The sequence below is a fragment of the Perna viridis genome, chromosome 8, assembly GCF_037379345.1.
Source record: "Perna viridis isolate PV_CMFRI_1.1 ecotype Kerala chromosome 8, ASM3737934v1, whole genome shotgun sequence".
In the NCBI taxonomy this organism is placed as follows: Eukaryota; Metazoa; Mollusca; class Bivalvia; order Mytilida; family Mytilidae; genus Perna; species Perna viridis.
The window spans coordinates 31,276,111-31,296,042 of record NC_142452.1 but is presented as its reverse complement, the minus strand read 5'-3'; the positions used below and the strand labels follow the sequence as shown (position 1 = coordinate 31,296,042).

At 31.9% G+C, this 19,932-nt stretch overlaps 2 protein-coding genes across 2 annotated transcripts; one reads left to right on the top strand and one right to left on the bottom strand.

The window, feature by feature from the left end:
* LOC148610224 (uncharacterized) lies at window positions 1-11,090 on the top strand. The gene is made up of 3 exons (XM_088542458.1): window positions 1-161; window positions 9,193-9,275; window positions 10,346-11,090. Exons 2-3 carry the CDS (start codon window positions 9,269-9,271, stop codon window positions 10,654-10,656), a joined length of 318 nt encoding a protein of 105 aa, XP_088398584.1. The 5' UTR covers window positions 1-161; window positions 9,193-9,268; the 3' UTR covers window positions 10,657-11,090.
* Window positions 11,091-11,321: 231 nt separating this feature from the next.
* On the bottom strand, window positions 11,322-18,198 carry LOC148610223 (2'-5'-oligoadenylate synthase 1A-like). The gene is made up of 6 exons (XM_088542457.1): window positions 18,077-18,198; window positions 15,965-16,398; window positions 14,996-15,260; window positions 14,189-14,349; window positions 13,537-13,730; window positions 11,322-12,975 (listed from the first exon to the last, which is right to left on the bottom strand). The coding sequence occupies exons 2-6, from the start codon at window positions 16,388-16,390 to the stop codon at window positions 12,819-12,821; spliced, it is 1,203 nt and encodes a 400-aa protein (XP_088398583.1). The 5' UTR covers window positions 16,391-16,398; window positions 18,077-18,198; the 3' UTR covers window positions 11,322-12,818.
* Window positions 18,199-19,932: the final 1,734 nt, after the last annotated feature.

The window sequence follows — 19,932 nt, the reverse complement described above, 5'->3', positions numbered from 1 at the left end:
CTGACTTTATTTTATTTATGAATTATTGTATGTCTACTTTTAGATGGTTTGTTTACATTTTGAATTGCGAGGCAGGTAATCTGTATAGAGACCAGAGTCTTTAACCAGGGAACGTGAACATTTACCATGATGGTCCTAACCACAGACTGACATCATTACAGGTAGACCTTAATTATCTAAGCCATTATGTGAGTGCATTCAAGACATTATGTAATGACATGAATGTAATAAATGATCTGCTTTTTCTAGTGAAATGTCTTTGGCAAATGAATTATATGTTAAAAGGTGATGAACTATAACAAAGCATTGTATATGATAAAAATTAAACCTTTGGAGTAAAAGCAGGATATTGACTATTTTTGCAATAACTATGCAACAAACACACACACTCCCCAAGTAACTAAACCAATGCATTGCGAGGAAGATCTTTGAATTCCAATTAGTTTACGAGTTTAATGCACAAAGGTATTTAATACACCTGGCTTGAATTGAGATAATGTCACCCTGTCCTTGCTTTGCCAGTTACACTCAATAACCTTATAGGTGACATGTATTTTAAATGGTTTCGTTTATACACCGAGGTTGTGGGTACGAAAAGGTCGCAATTGTTTATTTCTAATGGTTCGTATAGTTGGTTTGTAAATTGTCTCAAAACCAATACTTTGCATGCAAGTACCGTATTACTGTTCAAAAGCGAGAAACAAGTTTAAATAAAAACTTCTGTGTGGCTTTATTAAAATCATTATCATCATTATCTAGGTAAAACGCGTTTTGTTTATTTTATGACTCATGTCTTAAATTATGAGCAAAAATCAAACAAAACAAAAAAAACAAAAAAACAAAAACAAAAACAAAAAACAAAAAACAAAAAACAAAAAAACAAACAAAGAAACAAACACACGCTCCCAAGTTACTAAACCAATGCATTTGGGGGAAGCTCTTTTGTTTCCAATTAGTTTACTAGTTTAATGCACAAAGGTATTTAATACACCTGGCCTGAGTTAACTGAGTTAAGATATGGTCACCCTGTCCTTGCTTTGCCAGTTACAGTCAATTACCTTATAAGTGACATGTCTTTTAAATGGTTGATATGGTACAGTTCTTGGCAGAGATTCCTCATACTTTGTAAGATATAATTCCAAATCATCTTCCAAATATACAGAGGAAGATGTTTACAAAATGCTCTGGAATTTTTAATCGACAACATATTTGTCCAGTGTGGTGGGCGTGTTTTTCAACAAACAGTCGGCATTCCAATGGGACCAAATTGTGCTCCTTTACTTGCCGACCTTTTCCTTTACTCGTATGAGGCTGACTTTATAACTGATCTGACCCGAAAGAATGAATATCGTTTAGCTAGATCCTTTAATCTCAGTTTCCGCTATATAGATGACGTATTATCTTTAAACACTCCTAATTTCGGGCATTTGATACATCGCATCTACCCCAAAGAACTTGAGATAAATGATACTACAGACACTGTGAAGTCAGCCTCATATCTTGACCTACACTTAGAAATCGATGGTAAAGGAAAACTATTAACCAAATTTTACGACAAACGTGATGACTTTTCATTCAGAATTGTCAATTTTCCTTTCACCTGTGGTAACATCCCTTCAGCACCTGCGTATGGAGTATTCATATCACAACTCATACGTTATGCCAGAGCTTGCCGAAACTACGCATACGTTTTGTATCGCGCTAGAACTCTAACAAATAGGCTTCTGGAACAGGGTTATGTTGCTACAAGATTGAAGTCATCACTACAGAAGTTCTATGATCGTCATCATGAACTCGTGGATCGTTATGGTGTATCCATCTGCACCATGAAAACTGATTTATTCAACGAGTCATAGTTTACCTTTCCTCGTTTGTCTACCCCGGACTTGACTTTTTATGAGCAACTCGGCGAGTGTTTCTAGAAAAGTAGAGGACGCTTACCCTACCGGTGCACCTGGCCCATGCTCCCAGTGTATGTCCGTTTTCCATGTCTGGTCTTTGTCCCTGGATTACATTATTTTGATTACCGCTATAACCTTGATTTCTCTTTATTTTATACATCGAGGTTATGGATACAGCGAACAGATTGCAATTGTTTATTTCGAATGGTTCGTATAGTTGGTTTGTAAAATGTCTGAAAACAAATACTTTGCATGCTAGTACCGTATTACTGTTCAAAAGCGAGAAACAAGTTTAAATAAAAACTTTTGTGTGGCTTTATTGAAATTATAATTAAAGAAAATATAAAGATAATTCAATAGCAAGCGCCTTTTTGTAGTCTAAATAATTATCATATTATGATCTAACAGTGGATATACCCTCTCATTATCTAGGTAGAACTCGTTTTGTTTATTTTGTAACTCATGTCTTAAATGGATACAAAACCATAATATTTCAATTATAAGCAAAAATAAAAACCATATATAGATATGACAAATTGGAATGAAGTAGAATTGTAAATGAACCAGTTGAATGCATCGGTGGTTAGTGATGCCAAAGTACTCAAGGTGGTGTGTGAATTGCATTATGGAACTTTTGACGGGATTCAGATTATTTGATCAGATTCTTTATTGAGATAACTTGAACAAACAGGCCCTACACTATTTTTCCTGTGGTTGTAAAATATAAAAGAATCACACTGTGTCTGTCCGTCCTTCTGTTTGTCTACCTTACTATCTATCCGATTACAAATGTAATTTGTAGACCAATATCTGCGTTACCTATGAATTGGTATTTTTAAAGTTCATGTAAAAGTTCAAATCACATGATAGAATGTTATCTTTTTTCAAATGATTTTAAAGAGTAATATTCAAGATAAAATTGAAGCAGATGTACATTGAATTCTTTCGTAAATTTGCAACATAGTCTCATGTCGATGCAAGAATAGTTACTTGTGATTCGTAGACGCATGTTATACAATTTTGTTTCTTGAATGTACAAATCTATACCAACTCTGAAAAGCTACAGATGTCACCTTTTGTAAGCTAAGTGGCTCATACATTGTGCTGGTGCGCCAATTGTCAATTTGAAGTGTTACAATGTCTTCCAGTTATAAACAATATAAGAAGAAATTAATAAAATAATATGCAAAGCCTAAAAAAAATGTACGACAATTATCATGAACAAAAATACTGTTTTTCACCATTGTCATGAATTAGTCATGAATTATTTCAATTTAAGTATTTTTCACATATTGTATTTGACATCCGGATGTAAAAACTATTATATATTGATTCTGCGCTTAAACAGATAGATGGAGTTGCATATTATAAAATCAATGATGATCAATAAAGTTAATAATATAAACCATAGGGTATACATTTATATATTGTACTTTAAAAAATCAAAGACCTGTTTTTTTTCCTGAGGTATGGATTATGAGATCGTTGTGTACATAATGTAGATTAAACTGGGTATCTTTTCTTCTTCTGTGGAAACAGCAAATTTGACGCCTGCGACAAGTTTTTCTATCTGTGATGATGAAACTATTTTACTTGTAATTTTAATGATTATATAATAAGTACTCGCCGCGGTGTTTAATTTTAACTAATGTCAACACATAATTATACAACATTCAATTGAACAAAATGCTAACAAAAGTAGTTTTTACGAATCGAGGTATCAATTCGAATGAATAACTTATTACCGATTCTTACAAACAAATTTAAAACCGAATGTATTCATACTTTAATAGAAAAATCTTCAACCTCGATATTTTAATTCATTTTATATTTGATCATTTGAGTTTCCTAATGAAACAGTTTTGACCATTAAATAATGATCCATATTTCTCTTGCATTTCGTAGATGAGGATTAAAAAATGAATTAATAATTTGGTCGGTTCTCAATTGGCCACGACAAAGATGGTTAATAGACAAACGTACCGCACATTCGATCATTTTGAAGTAGTATAATATTCTTTCTAAAGTTGTAGCGCAATCATTTTCTACTTAAAAACATATATATTTATCTTCAAATAAATCAAAAACAAACTTTGGGTATATTGCAGACCTAAATGTTATATTGAAACACTTCTAATTATTGTCATGATTTTATTAATCCAATTTACATGATAATAAGCAGGAGCCTATTTCAAATTTTGTCTGCTATACAAAATATTGTAATTATAAAGTAAAAATTGAAGCAGTTAAATATATCAGGAGTTTAGTGTACACATGCAATGCCCTAAAGTTTATCGAAAAAAAAATCCCAGTGAAAAATGAAACATCTTAGCATATAATCAACTTAGACAAAGATTGATAACTCTAGATTTTATTTTGACTTGTAAGTTCAATATGTCGTATTATCGTAATATTTTTATAGTTAAAAAAAATAATACTTTGTAATTCAATATAGAATTATTTGACAGAGGATGATTATCAAGTTTGTTGGACATTTTATAAGGTCAATTAATATTTGTTATTAATAAGTTTTCTTGGTTACTTTATTTTTACTAATTTTTATTTACACTTCTATAGACATTAATTTTTATGATGTACTTAAAATAAGCGGAATGGTTTTGCGACATTGCATACTTAATGATGGCTGATACGATCGGTGAATACATAGAAAGTATTTTTACATCATGAACAAATGATAACAAAAATGTCTTAATGTTTGAAATGATAATGAAAACATGATAAAGACTGCTAGAAAAGCAGATGTCATCGGCTTAAAAACTCTATTTTTGTAACGAAGTAGAGCCAATATCAAATCGTACGTGTTATATAATTATGATCCTTTCAGCGGATCGATACTTTAAAACAAACATGAAAACAAGATACACACAAACGGTTATTGGCCATAATGTCCGACGATAAAAGTCGTAAAATGTCTAACGCCATAAACATGACCATATTGAGCTGTATAGAGTATCCGTTTCAAACATGTGAGACGACATAAACCGCTTCTACTCGGCTTGCCTTTCATCGAGCAGTTTGCGCGATATCCAAGAGGAAGTATTACGAATATATAGTAGGGTTTTTATCGAGCTCGAAAAAGCGATCTGTCTTCCTACGCAAGACTTACTTAGCAAGTGAGGTTACGAATGCGTTTGCCGGTGTTTGGATCTTTGGTTTTTATAGGTTTTTTTTTATATTTGTGTCCGCATGAAGCGTTTAATTCTCGTAAATGACTAATGTTTTGTCTGCTTTTTTGTTTATAACCGGTATTATTTTATTTGCGTCGTTTGAACAGTTTGCATTTCTACTTCATTTTGATCATTTCGCGCAACATCGTACGATTTCCAAAATCAATGACTCATTCTGTATAAGTGCGTCTCGATTTATATTCTCGTTAAATAATTTTTTTTCCGTTCATGGTGGGCGTGCGATTTATTTGTTTTCAATGGTAATTTTCAAGTTAAATATATATCGCAAATGTAAGTATAATCCAATATTGCAATGCAATAACTTTATTTAGTTACACCTAGCATACGGATTATAACACTCTTTACAAACGTTACCAATAAGGGTAACACCGAACTTACCGAACACTAATCCGATTCTTAATCAAGACAAGTCTAAAATAAATCTGGCAAAATAGATGTTACACCACCGGAGCAGCTGGTACCGCAATAGTCCTGACTTTGTATAGGAATTTCAAACGAAATAATGGGTTAAATCTAGATTTTACATCTCCCTAAACCTCTCCTTCCATTGCGGCGTGAATATACCAGTGGCGGTTAAAAAGCATTTGCATGCGCTCTCTTGTTTAAGGCGGGCTTTTCTTGAAAAAGTTCCATGCTCCCGGTATTTGGTTGAGCCTGTTCTTCTCAATTTTGCATATGGTTCTTTGTACTTATTATTTTGGATATTTCATGTTCTTTGTCGTGTTGTCTCTTTTCCTGTCATACATTCTTTTGATTTCTGCTAGAATCTTGGTTCCCATTATAACCTTTCAATGTCGACTATATACCGGGTTAATTTTTAATTACCTATTACAATAACATACGTCAATAATATCTACAACAATCAATTGTTAACACATATCAAGCATGGTTCATCTGTCTCTGCTTTAAATGCATACAGTAGTCGCTATTGTATATATTGACTATGCCCAATCCTTATAGTTTGCTGCCCATTCTTCATAGACTCTCCATTTCATTTTTCTTAGTCATATGACATTATTAAATGTTTTCAATTTTTTCAACATCTGACATGTCATTGTATCCCTTTTCGCAAATCCAATCTACTCATTAAAATATTATATACTAAATGCCTTACACTTACTTATTGTAAAAAATAAAATTTGTGGACAAATTACTTTTTGCAGCGGTACCCTTTGAAGGACAATGTGTGTTAAAAGAAAAAAAAACAAAAAGAAACAAAAAAAAAAACAAAAAAAAAAAAAAAAAAAAAAAAACACACACACACACATGAGGGTTATATCTAGTAAAAATGTGGTCTTTATATCTATGCCTTCCGGAATCCTTTCATAACTACAAGGAATATTTTCACGATCTCGTTAGCGTTCGTTTTGTACTGTTCACCATACGATAAAAAAAGATTAAGATAAAAATTGAATAACCAACACAGGTTAATAAGCAAGTTGAAACATCTATTAGGTTAAACGGTGTTGTTACTGTCATCTATGTCCCAAGCAATGGTACTTAAGATTTGAAGGTAATAACCTTGACTCTTTCTACTGTAAATACCTTAACATGTCTTACCAAACCTATCAGAAGATTACCATATCATTATTATATGAATCGAAGACATATGATTATCTTATGTTGCTGTGTAGTCATTAACCTCGGAATCATTTCCGCTACTACAACTACAACCAGCAAGACTGTTACCAGAATGGTTATTCGTCTCTGTGTTGCCGCGTCTTTGTAAGCTGTCGATATCAAGGCATTTACATGTCTATTCTACTTAATGACAGTTTTAGAAGTTTTAGAACTAAGTTATTATTATACGATAAGTAAAATTACTTAACATGAGAGAGTATCCATGAACAAATTCGGGTAAATTGAGTAGTTTTATAATATTTAGCTGTAATAAATCGTTATGATTTGAATACATGAATGACTATAGTACGAATATAAAGAGATATATTGTAGTTTAATGATATAACACAGCTATGTACACAAATGTTCGACACATAGTTACTAGTTGATGTAAAAGCTAGACACAATCGATGCATTTCATTGAAAAAAAATATACGTTTATGTTTATAGTATTTGATACCTAAATTACGTTATTATTTTAAGTATTTTTCCAGCTAAGAATCATGAAAAATGTGATTTGGGTTGGAAAGCTTACATATTTCCATTTCTGATATTTTGTTTAAAATTTAATAGTAAACAGAAATTAATTATATTGTGGCTTTCCGGATAGTTCTTGTTTATAGGAGATATAAATTATAAGGAGTATACTATAGAAATCAAAATTATAGAAGGTAACAAATGACACTGAACTTATAAATGTTTCAATGTAAATTATATCTTAAGAGATTCTATGTAACCATCAAATTAACCAGAAATGGTACATTGCAAGTTTGGAATTAAGTATTGCACAATGATAGTGTATCATATGAATGTTTAGAAAATAGTATGTTTTGCTACAAAAAAATTTTTAAAAAAATCGTGTCACCATTGCAACAGAAATAGTTCTGTATGGTCTTCACAGATTTGGTCAAATTTGTTATACCTGTATTGTTCAATAAAAAAGCCCATCCAAATCTGTTTATCTGCAATTATTTTGGTGTTTAATCATAAGCTTGATATAATTAACTAAATAATGAAATGAATACAATTGATTTTATCAATTTACATGTCTTTATTAAGACTGTCATTACACTGAATTGAGACATGTTTTATTTCAAAATGCAACTGAGGACATTTCTGATATCTTGTTTTTAGAATATTTATATGTGTAAAAAGTAATCATAAAAAAATTAGAATGGGTATTTTTTTAAATAAAAAAGATATTGCAAAAAAATCAGATGGTGTAGTATGACACCATTTCTAAGCTGCTTATCTCTGGAAAATGCCACAAAACGTCACTTAAACCCTAAACTGACCCTTTTTACATTTATAGATAAAATTAATAAAGAAAGTATTTTTCTAACATTTTAGGTTACAGTATATTTAATATTTTCCTATGTTTATTGCCTATTCATAGGTTTCCAATTAGAGTTATCTTTCCTTGTATCTAGTTCACTCTCTGTTTGAAAGTCCTTTGAAAATTTGTTCATCACATTTTGCAAATATTTTGCAAAGAGATAACAAGCGAAGCAGAAGGTTATATTGCGAAATACCCCAGAATCTAAGCACACATCTTGAAGCTAATGTTGCGTCTGCATGTAACATTTTACCAACAAACGATCGAAACGGAAAAGGGACTGGATGTTGACGTTTGAAAATGTTGTCATCATTTGGGATAATTACGGCATTGTTCTTCCTGTTGGACCTCGTAAGTAGTCTTAGCTATGCCATTTCAATACTAAATTAAAAGTCTCCTAAACATAAACATTAAACACATACATCTGGGAGTAATAAGACCGATAGAGGGTCCCAGCATACGTGTACTAATTGTAGATCAGATGGACATTTCATTAATTATCACAAAAAAAGTATCAAAGGACCATATGACCTATGTTTTGTCAGCTACTATGTATGAATAAGAAAGCCCTAAGTAAAGTTTCATGGTGGGCTGGTCTGGTAATCAAACAGCTGAACATGCACATGTGGTGCGTAGATCAACTTTTGGTGGGTGGACCATAATTACGGAAAATAAAATTTCTTACCTAAAAAAAATGCCAGTTCCCCCTAAGAATGAAAAAGTCATCCCCTACATGTAAATATTCTGATCTGCTTCACTTTCATCAGACTTTTCAAACATAAATATTCTGATTTTGTTTGGAACAAATACATGTAAAAATTGTTTTAATCTGATTTACATGTACATGTATGGGTGTTACCATATTATATTCCTTTTCCAACAACAAATGTATGTGTTTACATTAATATTGAAGATGTGCACTTCCTACTTTGGAGAACTTGAAACAAATGCCCTTTTTTGCCATTTTTTTGCCATTTTTCTCTCTCGAGAATCATGCTGCTTATGGTGCATATATTGTGTAATCCATAACGCGAAAAGTATTGAACATGTACCATTCAAACTTTGCACATTTTATACATACTGAAGAAATGTTATATTTATTTTAGGATTTTTTTTTATTTTTCAGCAAATTGGGCAAACTGTAGAAAGACCATTTGTAGTAAAACTAGGGAATGTGAGGACGAATATGTTGAACCTGTTGAATGCAAGGTATTTTCATATTGGTGTTTGTAATGACTTATATGACATGCAGATGATGGATAATTTAATAATTGAAAAATTTTTGAATGAACATGCAAGCTCATCTACAAATCACTAAAGGGTAAAATATGTACATACATTTTTTGACATGTACATGTATGGTGTAACAGTAATTACAGGCATTATTTCATTTCATAGTGATAGTAGTTTTCTCTAGGATTTTTATAAATGTAAGATGTCATAGATGTTAACCTTAAGTAATTTTACAAATCACTAAACCATCAAATAAAAGCTTATGATGACAAACTTCACTAGACATGTTATTATACAAGGTTACAATTATATATCACTCTAGTACTACTATTTGCAAAGTTGATAGGGCTAAGTTTGACATAAACTGATAGCCCAAATTCAGATCGAACGTATATTTAAACAAGTCAGTTAAATGTGAAATACATACATGACCAAGTGAAAAGTTGCTGCCTGAACAACTTTCAGTTTAATGAATCTGGAATTAGGGTAGGGAAATATTACAAAATTAGGCCAGGTAATGAAAATTCATTCAAATTGATAAATGTACATGTATGTGTCAGTCTTAAATGGAGGGCCGAATCTAGGCTAAATGTTATGTTATTAGATATTCAACCAGTGAATCAGCTACTAATGTTACCTGCTAATAGGTACATATATGGTCGTTTTCAGTTGCCACATGAAATCAAGTCAATATGTTATCCTTTCCAAATAGCATGACGGTAATTAGGTTTGCCCCCTGCTTTGGCCGGGAGACATTATTTTTGTGACTTGTCAGTCTGCCAGTCACAATGTTTGTCAGCGCAACTCCTCACACACTACTGAACAGAAATTTACAAAACATGGTATGTAGCAAGGATGTCATATGAAATTGTGCATATATTTTGGAAATCTTGATTCACTGGTTTATGTGGGATTTATGACCCTTTGAACATAGAAATGAGCAAGACAGTTTGAGACATATATCTTTCTCAAAAACAAATTTTAATTTAAATTAACTCTTGTATTTTCATATTACAATGATTAATTTGGAAACAAAATTTTTTCAGGTAAATTGATACAACATTCCCAGGATGAGACACTAAATCAGCCAAAGAAAGAAGTTGAGATACCGAAGGAAGTGGTTGACTTCCACAGCATTAGTCATCCATCTTCTCAACAAAACCGAGGAATACATGTATTGACCTGTTCCAATGAAGGCTGTACATCGTCATTTAACACATTTACAGAACTGAATGTCCTTGAAATAGTTGATGAATGTGTGATCCAATCGGAACGTTTGAAAATAGCTGACATACTAAAGACGGAATATGTAAAAAACTATCTGATGCTCAAGTCCTTACAGAAGACTACATTATAAGAACAAATTGTTCAGAACAGGAAAGCAACACCACACTTACCCAAGGTTGGGGCATCAAATCAGAAAGAAAATTCAAAAGGTTCAATGAAAATCAAAAGACTTGTTTGATTGACCGTTTTAATATTGGGGTAACAACAGGACGTAAAGAGGATCCTGAAAAGGTTTTTGTATTGATGAGAAGTGTTCAGAATGTTCATGGTACAAGACGGTTTTCCATTGAAGAATTCTCAACTCCACAGCAGATTACTTAGCTTTTTTTCTAGACAGTGTTGCAAGAATGAGGCTGTGAGAGAGCAGACAATTTCTGACATTCAGAACAATTTACTTAGCGAGGAATAGAAAGTTGGATCTCTTTTTTTTCTCATAAACAGTGATAAAAGTACCATGTCTATCCAAAACTTGCATTTATATAGAATATAGAATATGATGAACGATTATGGTGAGTTGCTAATGTTTTCCATAGTGATTAAGTTCTAATTTATTCTTGTCACTGAGTGCAACACAAATTTCTTATCAATGGGCCATACAAAGGAATTTATGTTTTGCTTTTAGACCTTTTTTTCTTAGAAAACTAGACCTTTTGTAACTTATATCACATACACTTTCACAGTAATTTTATTGAATATGTGACCTTTATCATAGGCAAATATGAAAAATTCCCAAAATTACATTTTTAAAATTTATTCAACTTGACAGTTTACAGGTAATTTATTACTTAGTTCTGATAAGAGAGTAAGACAGACTACTAAATTATTTCAATTTATGCAACAAACAATCCTCGAACACAAGTGCAACATAATCAAACAAAAGTATAATGTTTTCTTTTTAATCTTCACACTGTTATTTTTTATATCACAATTATTTCTCACAATCTGTGTTGTTCCAACAAAAATAGCAATTCACACAAAAAACTAAACTTATAGTAGACTTTAATATGCTATATGTAAGTCATATAAAGCTTAAAGCCACACCAAATGCAAAATGTTTTGCATTCCAAAAATGGAACCTAAAACAATGGTGAACTGGTTGATTGCATTTTTTTTTAAAAGGAACGAAATTGCCCAATTTTCAAAACCTGTTATTATTAAAACATATAAAATACCTGAGCCAATTTTTTAATATTGTGATCTATAGGACCAACTTTGTATTTGACATAAATTTCCAGATGTTTCTCAGTTGTATTTCTTGTAGGTGAAACTTTTAAAAGTGGCAATTTCAGCAAAATAATATCGTCAAAAAAAAAAATAAAATTATCATTTTAATGATTCATTTATTTATTTATACAGAATAAAGTTATGAAGTATTGCAAAAATTGTGTTTTTTTCTGTTAATTTTGCCAATATAAATGGACATAAAAAATATTGTTGCTATGGTAACATTAAATAATTTTACAAATCATTATACTGATCAAAGTATTTACTATTCCAAACGGAATATTTAATAGGAAAATGAGAAAATTCTGAGAGTTGTGATGGCTATAAAACGTTATTTACACACACAAAGTTTATTTAATATATTTGAAGTACAAATCATTAGTATCTACAGACACAAAACGAAACGTGCAGCAATCACAAACATTTCATAATATGTATCTTGTAGTTTTCTCGACAAATAAAATTAAACATTTTACTAGTTCAGATGTACTTAGATGCTAAGTATTGAATATGTCAAACACCTTTGTCTGTCTTTATGTAATAAAAAATAAGCGATTCTGGCATAATATCACAAAAAACATACATATAAAACTCAACACTTCTTATCTCAAGTTGAGTAACAAATTTAGAAACTAACCCAACCCTAGTTTACCAATAGTTCATAACGTCTACACTGGGATATACAATGAAGCACTACATGGTTAAATGTTTTTTGTTGAATAAAATATCATAGTAACTTATATAGTAATATGTTTAATGAGTGCTTTATGTCTATCAAACCTGTAAAATAATTCGATGTGTCCCATTTACCTGTGTACATTTTAGATTTGTATTCTTAAGTTCGTTATCAGACAATTTTAAATTAGAAAAAAATGAATGCCGCTAGAATATTATATAGATCCGTTTTGTATCTTGTTTTATAAGTATAAATTATCAAAAAGATTTTTTTTTTCAGATTTAGTATTAATTTTTGGATGTTCTTTTATATGTATACAAAAATTCAAGCATTCACATCCATCCTACTTCCCCGTTAAGGTCACTAAACATTGGTTTTCTCAGACATTCTCGTGCATTGCTGGCAACGTCTTCCCAACAGTTGCAGGAAGTCATCACATCATTGAATGGGTTAGCTGGATCCATCACGTATGGACGTGTCTGCAGATCACTAAAAAATAAAGTTCTGAACAACGTCAAAAAGTATTAGAAAATATTGAAAAAAATTGAAACAAATTTCTACAATTTTCATTAAAGAAAATAAAAGGCAAATCGTGGCTTATAGAGGTTTACTACAAGTGATTATTTCTGGTCCGTTTTGGCCCTTACTCCTGAATGTTCAAGTCTTTTTCCTTCAAAAGCAATCCCGGTATGAAGTTAGTGGTAAAGAACATTGTTCAACAATAGCACAAGAATTGATATGATTTTCTTGCATTAAAATTTTGAATTCTTTGAAAACGTGTAAAGGCCATATTTAGTCCCTTATTCATAAACGATTGAGATGGCCTTAACAGGAAAAAATCAACACAAAACTTCCTGTTGTAGTTTGTAACTTGTGAAAACAAATATATAGATGAACCAACAAATATTAAAGCTACGGAAGCCAATTGTTTACAGAAGACCACGCCGACGACATTATTTCATTTGAACGACCGCGATACCTACTGTCTTATAAAACGCATTTAGCATATGGTAAACACATTTGTTTATGTTTAGGTCCAAAAGTACATACCAATTTACATCAGACTCTCTGTAATTGATTGTCCAGAGATGGGCAAGGGATCTGTAATTGTTCAATGCTTTCAGCACGTTGTAAAATCCTTTGCGTAAGTCAAAATTGATTGGTCTGTCGACATCCCACCATTCTCCAATAGCAATAAGTTCCAGTGGATATGATGACGGCAATCGTTTGTAACCAGTACTTTCCTATTTATTTATAAGAAGCATTGTTTTATATAATTTTTGTTTGCTGACGTACACGTTACGAAGACATTCCCCCAAATAAAGATCTTCACACAAAAGTAAAGTACGCCAGAAAGCAAATTTGAACTCGCTTTGAATTTCCATTTAAAGGATCAATGTGTAAAGTAAGGTGCATCGAAGAAGAAAGAAAAAAACAAACAAACAAAACAAAAAAAAAAACACAAAAAAACGTCCAATTGTCTTGGGTAAATTCCATCAGCATATAGCGGTACTAATTTGATTGTGATTTTAGAACGAAATGATTCAGGCTGCCATTAGCTGCTTTTTATGTTAGCTGAAACGATACGATACAAAATGCATTGTTAACATAAATAAAGAGGGAAATAAAATCAAAGAACAGATATAGAAAAGAATAATCACGTCCGCAAAAACACTTATACAAAACCCATAAAATTTTTGACCTCAAACGCTGTTTTCCTCCAGTATTTTAGAAGCCGAATCAACGTCTTTAATTTTGTTGGCTGTTGTGATACAAAGTCGAGTTGCAGTGGTGCCAATGCTGCCGAATAGTACTCCCGGTTGCGTGGGTTGTTTGCCATCTCTGAATAAATTGTACTTGTCCCTAATTAATGAAATTGCATGTAACTATATTGCTAACTGTCAAATATACATTTCAAAATCGCGTCGAAATTGATAATTTGTAGTGACTGTTTTAATATATTTAAATGCTGCCTTAATCAACTTCATTTGTCATGTGGTTGCTACTATTCAAGACCGCTAGCTACTGTGTCTACTGTATCAGATTTTCGATAAGGAGCAGGCATATTAATTATTACTTCATTTAGAATGTTTGTAATTCCAAAAAAGTGGTTTTTTTCCATATACTTCCAATACTTAACTATTATATATATCAATAGTTTTTTGTTCCTGTATGCTCTCATTCAGTGTAATTGACGCTCAAAATTGACATTGAAATGGTGGCATGCACTAGTAATATATGACCCGGTTGTCATTGTCAATATTCAAAATGTTTAAGGGCTACTGATAACTGTATTATTTCCAAAAAAATATTGTGTTGAATATACATTGCGGTAAAAAATGAATGAAATAAAGCAGATAATACCGTCTTTACTCTATAAAAGGATAGTTATTGAAGCGATGGTACACATGTTGTTTTCGATATGTACATGGAATTTACACTTTTGTCATCGCTGAAGTCGTAGAGGTGAACAACCAATCTTAATGCACAAGTTATAAAATAAAGATACCTTTATGCAGTATGTTAACACTTGGTAAAATGTCAACGTCATGTGAATGGCCTTCATGACAGGAGACGGATACTTTTATAGCATGGGCAGTTTGACCGTCAATTCTACATTCACCATATTCTAAATATTTTTTCATTTTTCTCAGTATCGTGTTCATGTTATTTTTAATATCGGTAACAGAACCATATTTCGGATGTGACAGAAATATCACTAAATCAGCATCGGATTTTCCCTTTACCGCAGTACCTTTCCCAAGTGATCCACTCTATATAAAATAAAACAAACACCAGACATTTACCGAATAGAACTTATTATTTGTGGTAAGATTGTCCTGAAGATAACACAAAAGAATTATGATTAGATGCAATTATATTTCTAATAATAGAAAGCAGGAAAACACGTTTTTCACAAAAAAGCCAAGATAAACGTTTCACAATACCCTACTTTATGTTCACCCATTTTGAATCACAATCGACGAATACAATACAACTTCACAGGAAAAGTTGCAAACTAAGTTTTTCAAATGTTTTGAAATGATCGCAATGATGATCAAACCAATTAAAACAAGTAAATATAATATGGAATGTTTATGTGTTTTATAGCGATAAGTGCATGAAAAAAAATAAGTACAAAGAAACAAAATCAAATGAGCAAATCATGACTCCACTAAAAAGGGGGAGAATAGACCAATTGCACCGACATGGTATGCGTCACATGCTTTCTAGAAACACTCGTTCGGGACACATTCATTACTTGATTTCATAAAATTTCGATTTAACAGGTAAAGTAAATGATAAAGTGATTGTTATCTCTAAAAGTATAATATTTTTCGTCTGAACTAATTATTTCTCAATAAAACAATATCGGGGATTTTCTTGTATGAAAGTGTCTTTTCGCTTTTATATTACAAAATATATGCAGACTTGTGTGTTTGATATTAATGACATTTCTGGATATAGAACTGAATACCTTGATAATTTCAGATGGGCGGAGTTCACTTGGAAAGTTATTTTTCATGAATTCACAGAGACGATGAATTACAGCCTTACAGCTGTCATTGTATGGACCATCAGGTTCAACCTCATCTTTTACAAATCTGTCTAATCCTACTGTTGACAAGTTATACAGCGGACATCTAGGTTTGGTCATCGGTGACAAGGCCAACAACGTTTCACGAGGGGTAACAAATGAATAGTGGTCAAACAGATTTGAACTCTGCGCTATTAACCCATACGTCTCTCGTCTTCCTGTTGGCGGAATGCATCCATGAAGACATTGATTATGTTGGGCTTTATCGTAGGGATATTTAAACCTTCTTTCCGGTTTACACGCGGTACATACTTCTGGAAACATTGTTGGGTTTTTCCGACGGTATGCATGCGAATATTGTCTCATTTTGCCACCTTAATTTACAAAATTAAAATATAATTACTAGTCACCTCAACGATCTGTATAACTCCGACTTCTTGTTTTGCAAGCATTAGACTGTTCAACATTAGCTTATGTTTTTAAGGAGGTGAGGGACATGAATCTTTAAATCGGTGAAATGTTAACATCATATTCAATTTCACCAACGCCAATCAAGCTTTTATTTGAGACAGAATGAAATCAGTTCAAGTTACTTTAATAATTACATGAGATTGATGTAAAGTGCTGAATACAAACGTTCCAATGATTTGTAAGAATTGTGTCCCTTACCGTAGTTCTACCTCCTTAATCTGTACTAAATATTTATCCTTCAATTTCATGGTCCGTTTCAGGTAAAAAAAACGATATTTGTGTAGAAATATTCTTCGTCAGTTGGTGATACTAGATGTATGTATCTTTGTATATGTTAGTTATTTACACCAACTGATCGAATCGTAATCTTAACAGAAAAATTATATTACCGTTAAAATCTGCATAAACCAAAACACATGTAACTTTATAATTAGTTAAACGTTATTACATATTTTAAATTCTATAAAATTCTGAATAGATCAGCGTTATCGAGCAACATTGTCCTTTTCGTACAGCCTAACTTGATATTTTAGCCACGCCCCGAACTACGGAACTACTTCAGTGGTATCACAATAACTGAAAACATGCATGTAAATTACACATGGCCTTTTTAACTGATAATTGACGGTATTAATCTGCGTAAAAATGTTGATTTCATACTCGTTTCATCTCAATGTCCTTGATAAATTTTGCTAACATTATTGTAATAAATTAACCGGCAGGGCAGGCATAGACTATTATTGACCACTGTATTTAACCAAGGAAATGGATCACTTACCGTTACACGAAACACGTTTAAAATCAGAATAGTGCTGAATTTGATTTTTTATAGTAGAAATTCATTTATTGGAACATTTTTGCCAAGAAGATAATGTATGAAACAATATTTTAGATTAATTGGTAAATACAGTCCTATCGATGTATTTTCTTAATATGATATACATAGCCTGCTATGTTGCTAAGTCCATTGGATAGAGTCTATTTAGAGTATTTTTCTTTTTATTAATGTATTTCTTGTTTCTGTTTGCTTTTCTTAGCTAAGTATTTAACCTATGATATTTGAAATTTGAATATCACTTTAATAATGTTTGTAGTAAATAAGAGCTGTGCAACTGTGGTTGATACATTCTATTAATATAAAATCAAATGCGCATGAAAAAATATCTGAAAAATTTTATGAAAAGTAAGTGAGAGCAGAAGCATTGTGATGATTAATTGCGATTTTTACATTCGAGTCTTTTCATACAGAGTAAGTAATATTGATGTTATCTTCGACAGATTTGAAACGCATTTCAATATAGCATAAATATAGTAAAAATGCAAAAACTGTAGTCAGAATTTTTGTGAAGGATTCCAATGACTGTAAAATTTCAAGTGTTTGGTTTATTTTAGTCTTTACACGTATTTATCCTTATTTGGGTATTGCCTTATTTTCGTGAATTATCATTTCCTTTGCTTTATTATATTTTTGCTATCCTTTACAAAATATTGCGTAGTTCTTTAAAATAGTTTGTTTTGTCCCCTGATATGGAAGTTATATACTTATTCAATGTCTACCACAAAAAAACTACATATACTTACTTTACTAGACAAACGTTTGAATAAAGGGTCCACTTTATTTTTCCTTAAGTTTGATCTTTGAGATTTATGATTAACTTCCTTTGCTTTCTAAAATATTTATCGTGTTTATTTATAGATTTTGGTATTTGCAACCTTTTATTTTTAGACATGACTCCCCGTTAAGTTATGATTTGGCAAGTTTAAAAACAGCGATATTTTGGTTCATTACAAAACACTGTAATTTTGAAAACTGAACTGAAAGCTCCTTTTATATATCTAAACTTAAAAGAAAATAAATGAGTAACGACCCAAAAGGAAATATAATTTAGTATATGCGACTGTGCGCATTTCCGGAAAATGGTACAATAGACAGGTGCACATGATTAGATAGAAAGATGGTCAAAATGAAACTAAAATACTAAACAAGACAAAATTGAATTAGAAAGTTGAACATCAGTTACGTAAAACGGTTGTGGAACTATAATCTAACGCTCCAACAATGCTATTTTACATTTGGTGGTGATTGCGTTAAATTTTACTACTGTAAATGTTTAATAAAAATGCGAATGCTTTACCAAACTTATACGCTAACAATACCAATAAGTAGCGCTTTCGGGTATTCGTTTAATTAAACAATGTATACATCACAGTTCGAAAACGTGCACAGACATATTAAAAACATTTATATGATATATACTTCTCAAAATTAGTTTATGTATGACACCGGCTTATTCATGAATAATGAGTCTTGTGTCGTTGGATGTTTAATGCACAGGAACTTTGACGTTAAGATCTTTGAAGTTCAAATAAAAGTAAAAGCGCCAGATACAGTAAAGGAAGTTCAGTCCTATACGCTTTAAATGCTTTAACATGTGCGATACAATCTGTAAACAATGAAATTTTTGCGAAAGTTTTTTTTGCTATATTCGCAGTCAGACCCGTACCGCGAAAAATACTATCGTGAAGATTTTGTTCGAAGACCATTATGATACATCTGAGGAATTATCGTGAATTGAAAACTGCACAAAAGCAGATTGGTTGCATAAACCGCAAAAACAGACGAATTACAAGATCAGTATGTCTATAAAAGTTGTGTAACGAAGACAAAGTCCGTGAAATCAATTTTATTCTGCAAATTCGGAATAATTATCGATACTAATGTCATAACCAGCATGAATGTTACCTCAATGGTTCTATAGGTCTATGTTGCAGCTTTTTCATATTGTACGCTGTCGATATCCAAACGTTGGCATTGTTTAACTAGTTACAGAAATTAATTTTAATTAAAAGTACAAATACTTAATATGAGAGTTATCCATGACAAAATTTGTGTAAATTGAGTAGTTTAATCTATTTAGCTTTTATATATCGATACGAGTAAAATACATGAATGACTATAATACGAATATAAAGTTTGTTTGTTTATTTGTTGGGGTTTAACGTACGAGCAGCAATATTTCAGCTATATTCAGACGATGAATATGAAATGGATGATAAAATGAACATGAAATGTTGATGAAATGAAAAAAAGGATGGGACACAAGGATAAGAGGGTCGACAAATTTTGATTGCCGCTAGAAAAAGGGGATGGGTAAGGTCGGGCAATTTAGTCTCTTCTGACGGAGCGCAAAGGTTCCTTCTCTTATATAATACAACAGCAGGGTTCTTTAACGTGCGAGGAACGTGACACCTTTCCCAACACTGTGCACCGCTATGGTTTGCGGTCAGCTTTTCCGTATTATAGCCTGACAACCCCAGCATATAACATTCCATGGGTTCCCAATTCCACCACCTGGGGCACACATCCCAGTTGCTCTGTGGGAAGAGCGCCTAGCCCCCGGCTATGTTTCTGAGCACTATTTAATCGCTTTTTACGA

Coding starts and splice junctions, on each gene's coding strand:
- LOC148610223 (XM_088542457.1), bottom strand. CDS start 16,390: ATGAGACAATATTCGCATGCATACCGTCGGAAAAACCCAACAATGTTT. Junction 15,261..15,964: donor GCCCATCTGAAATTATCAAG/GTATTCAGTTCT, acceptor TATTTTATATAG/AGTGGATCACTTGGGAAAGG. Junction 12,976..13,536: donor AGAGAGTCTGATGTAAATTG/GTATGTACTTTT, acceptor TTTATTTTTTAG/TGATCTGCAGACACGTCCAT.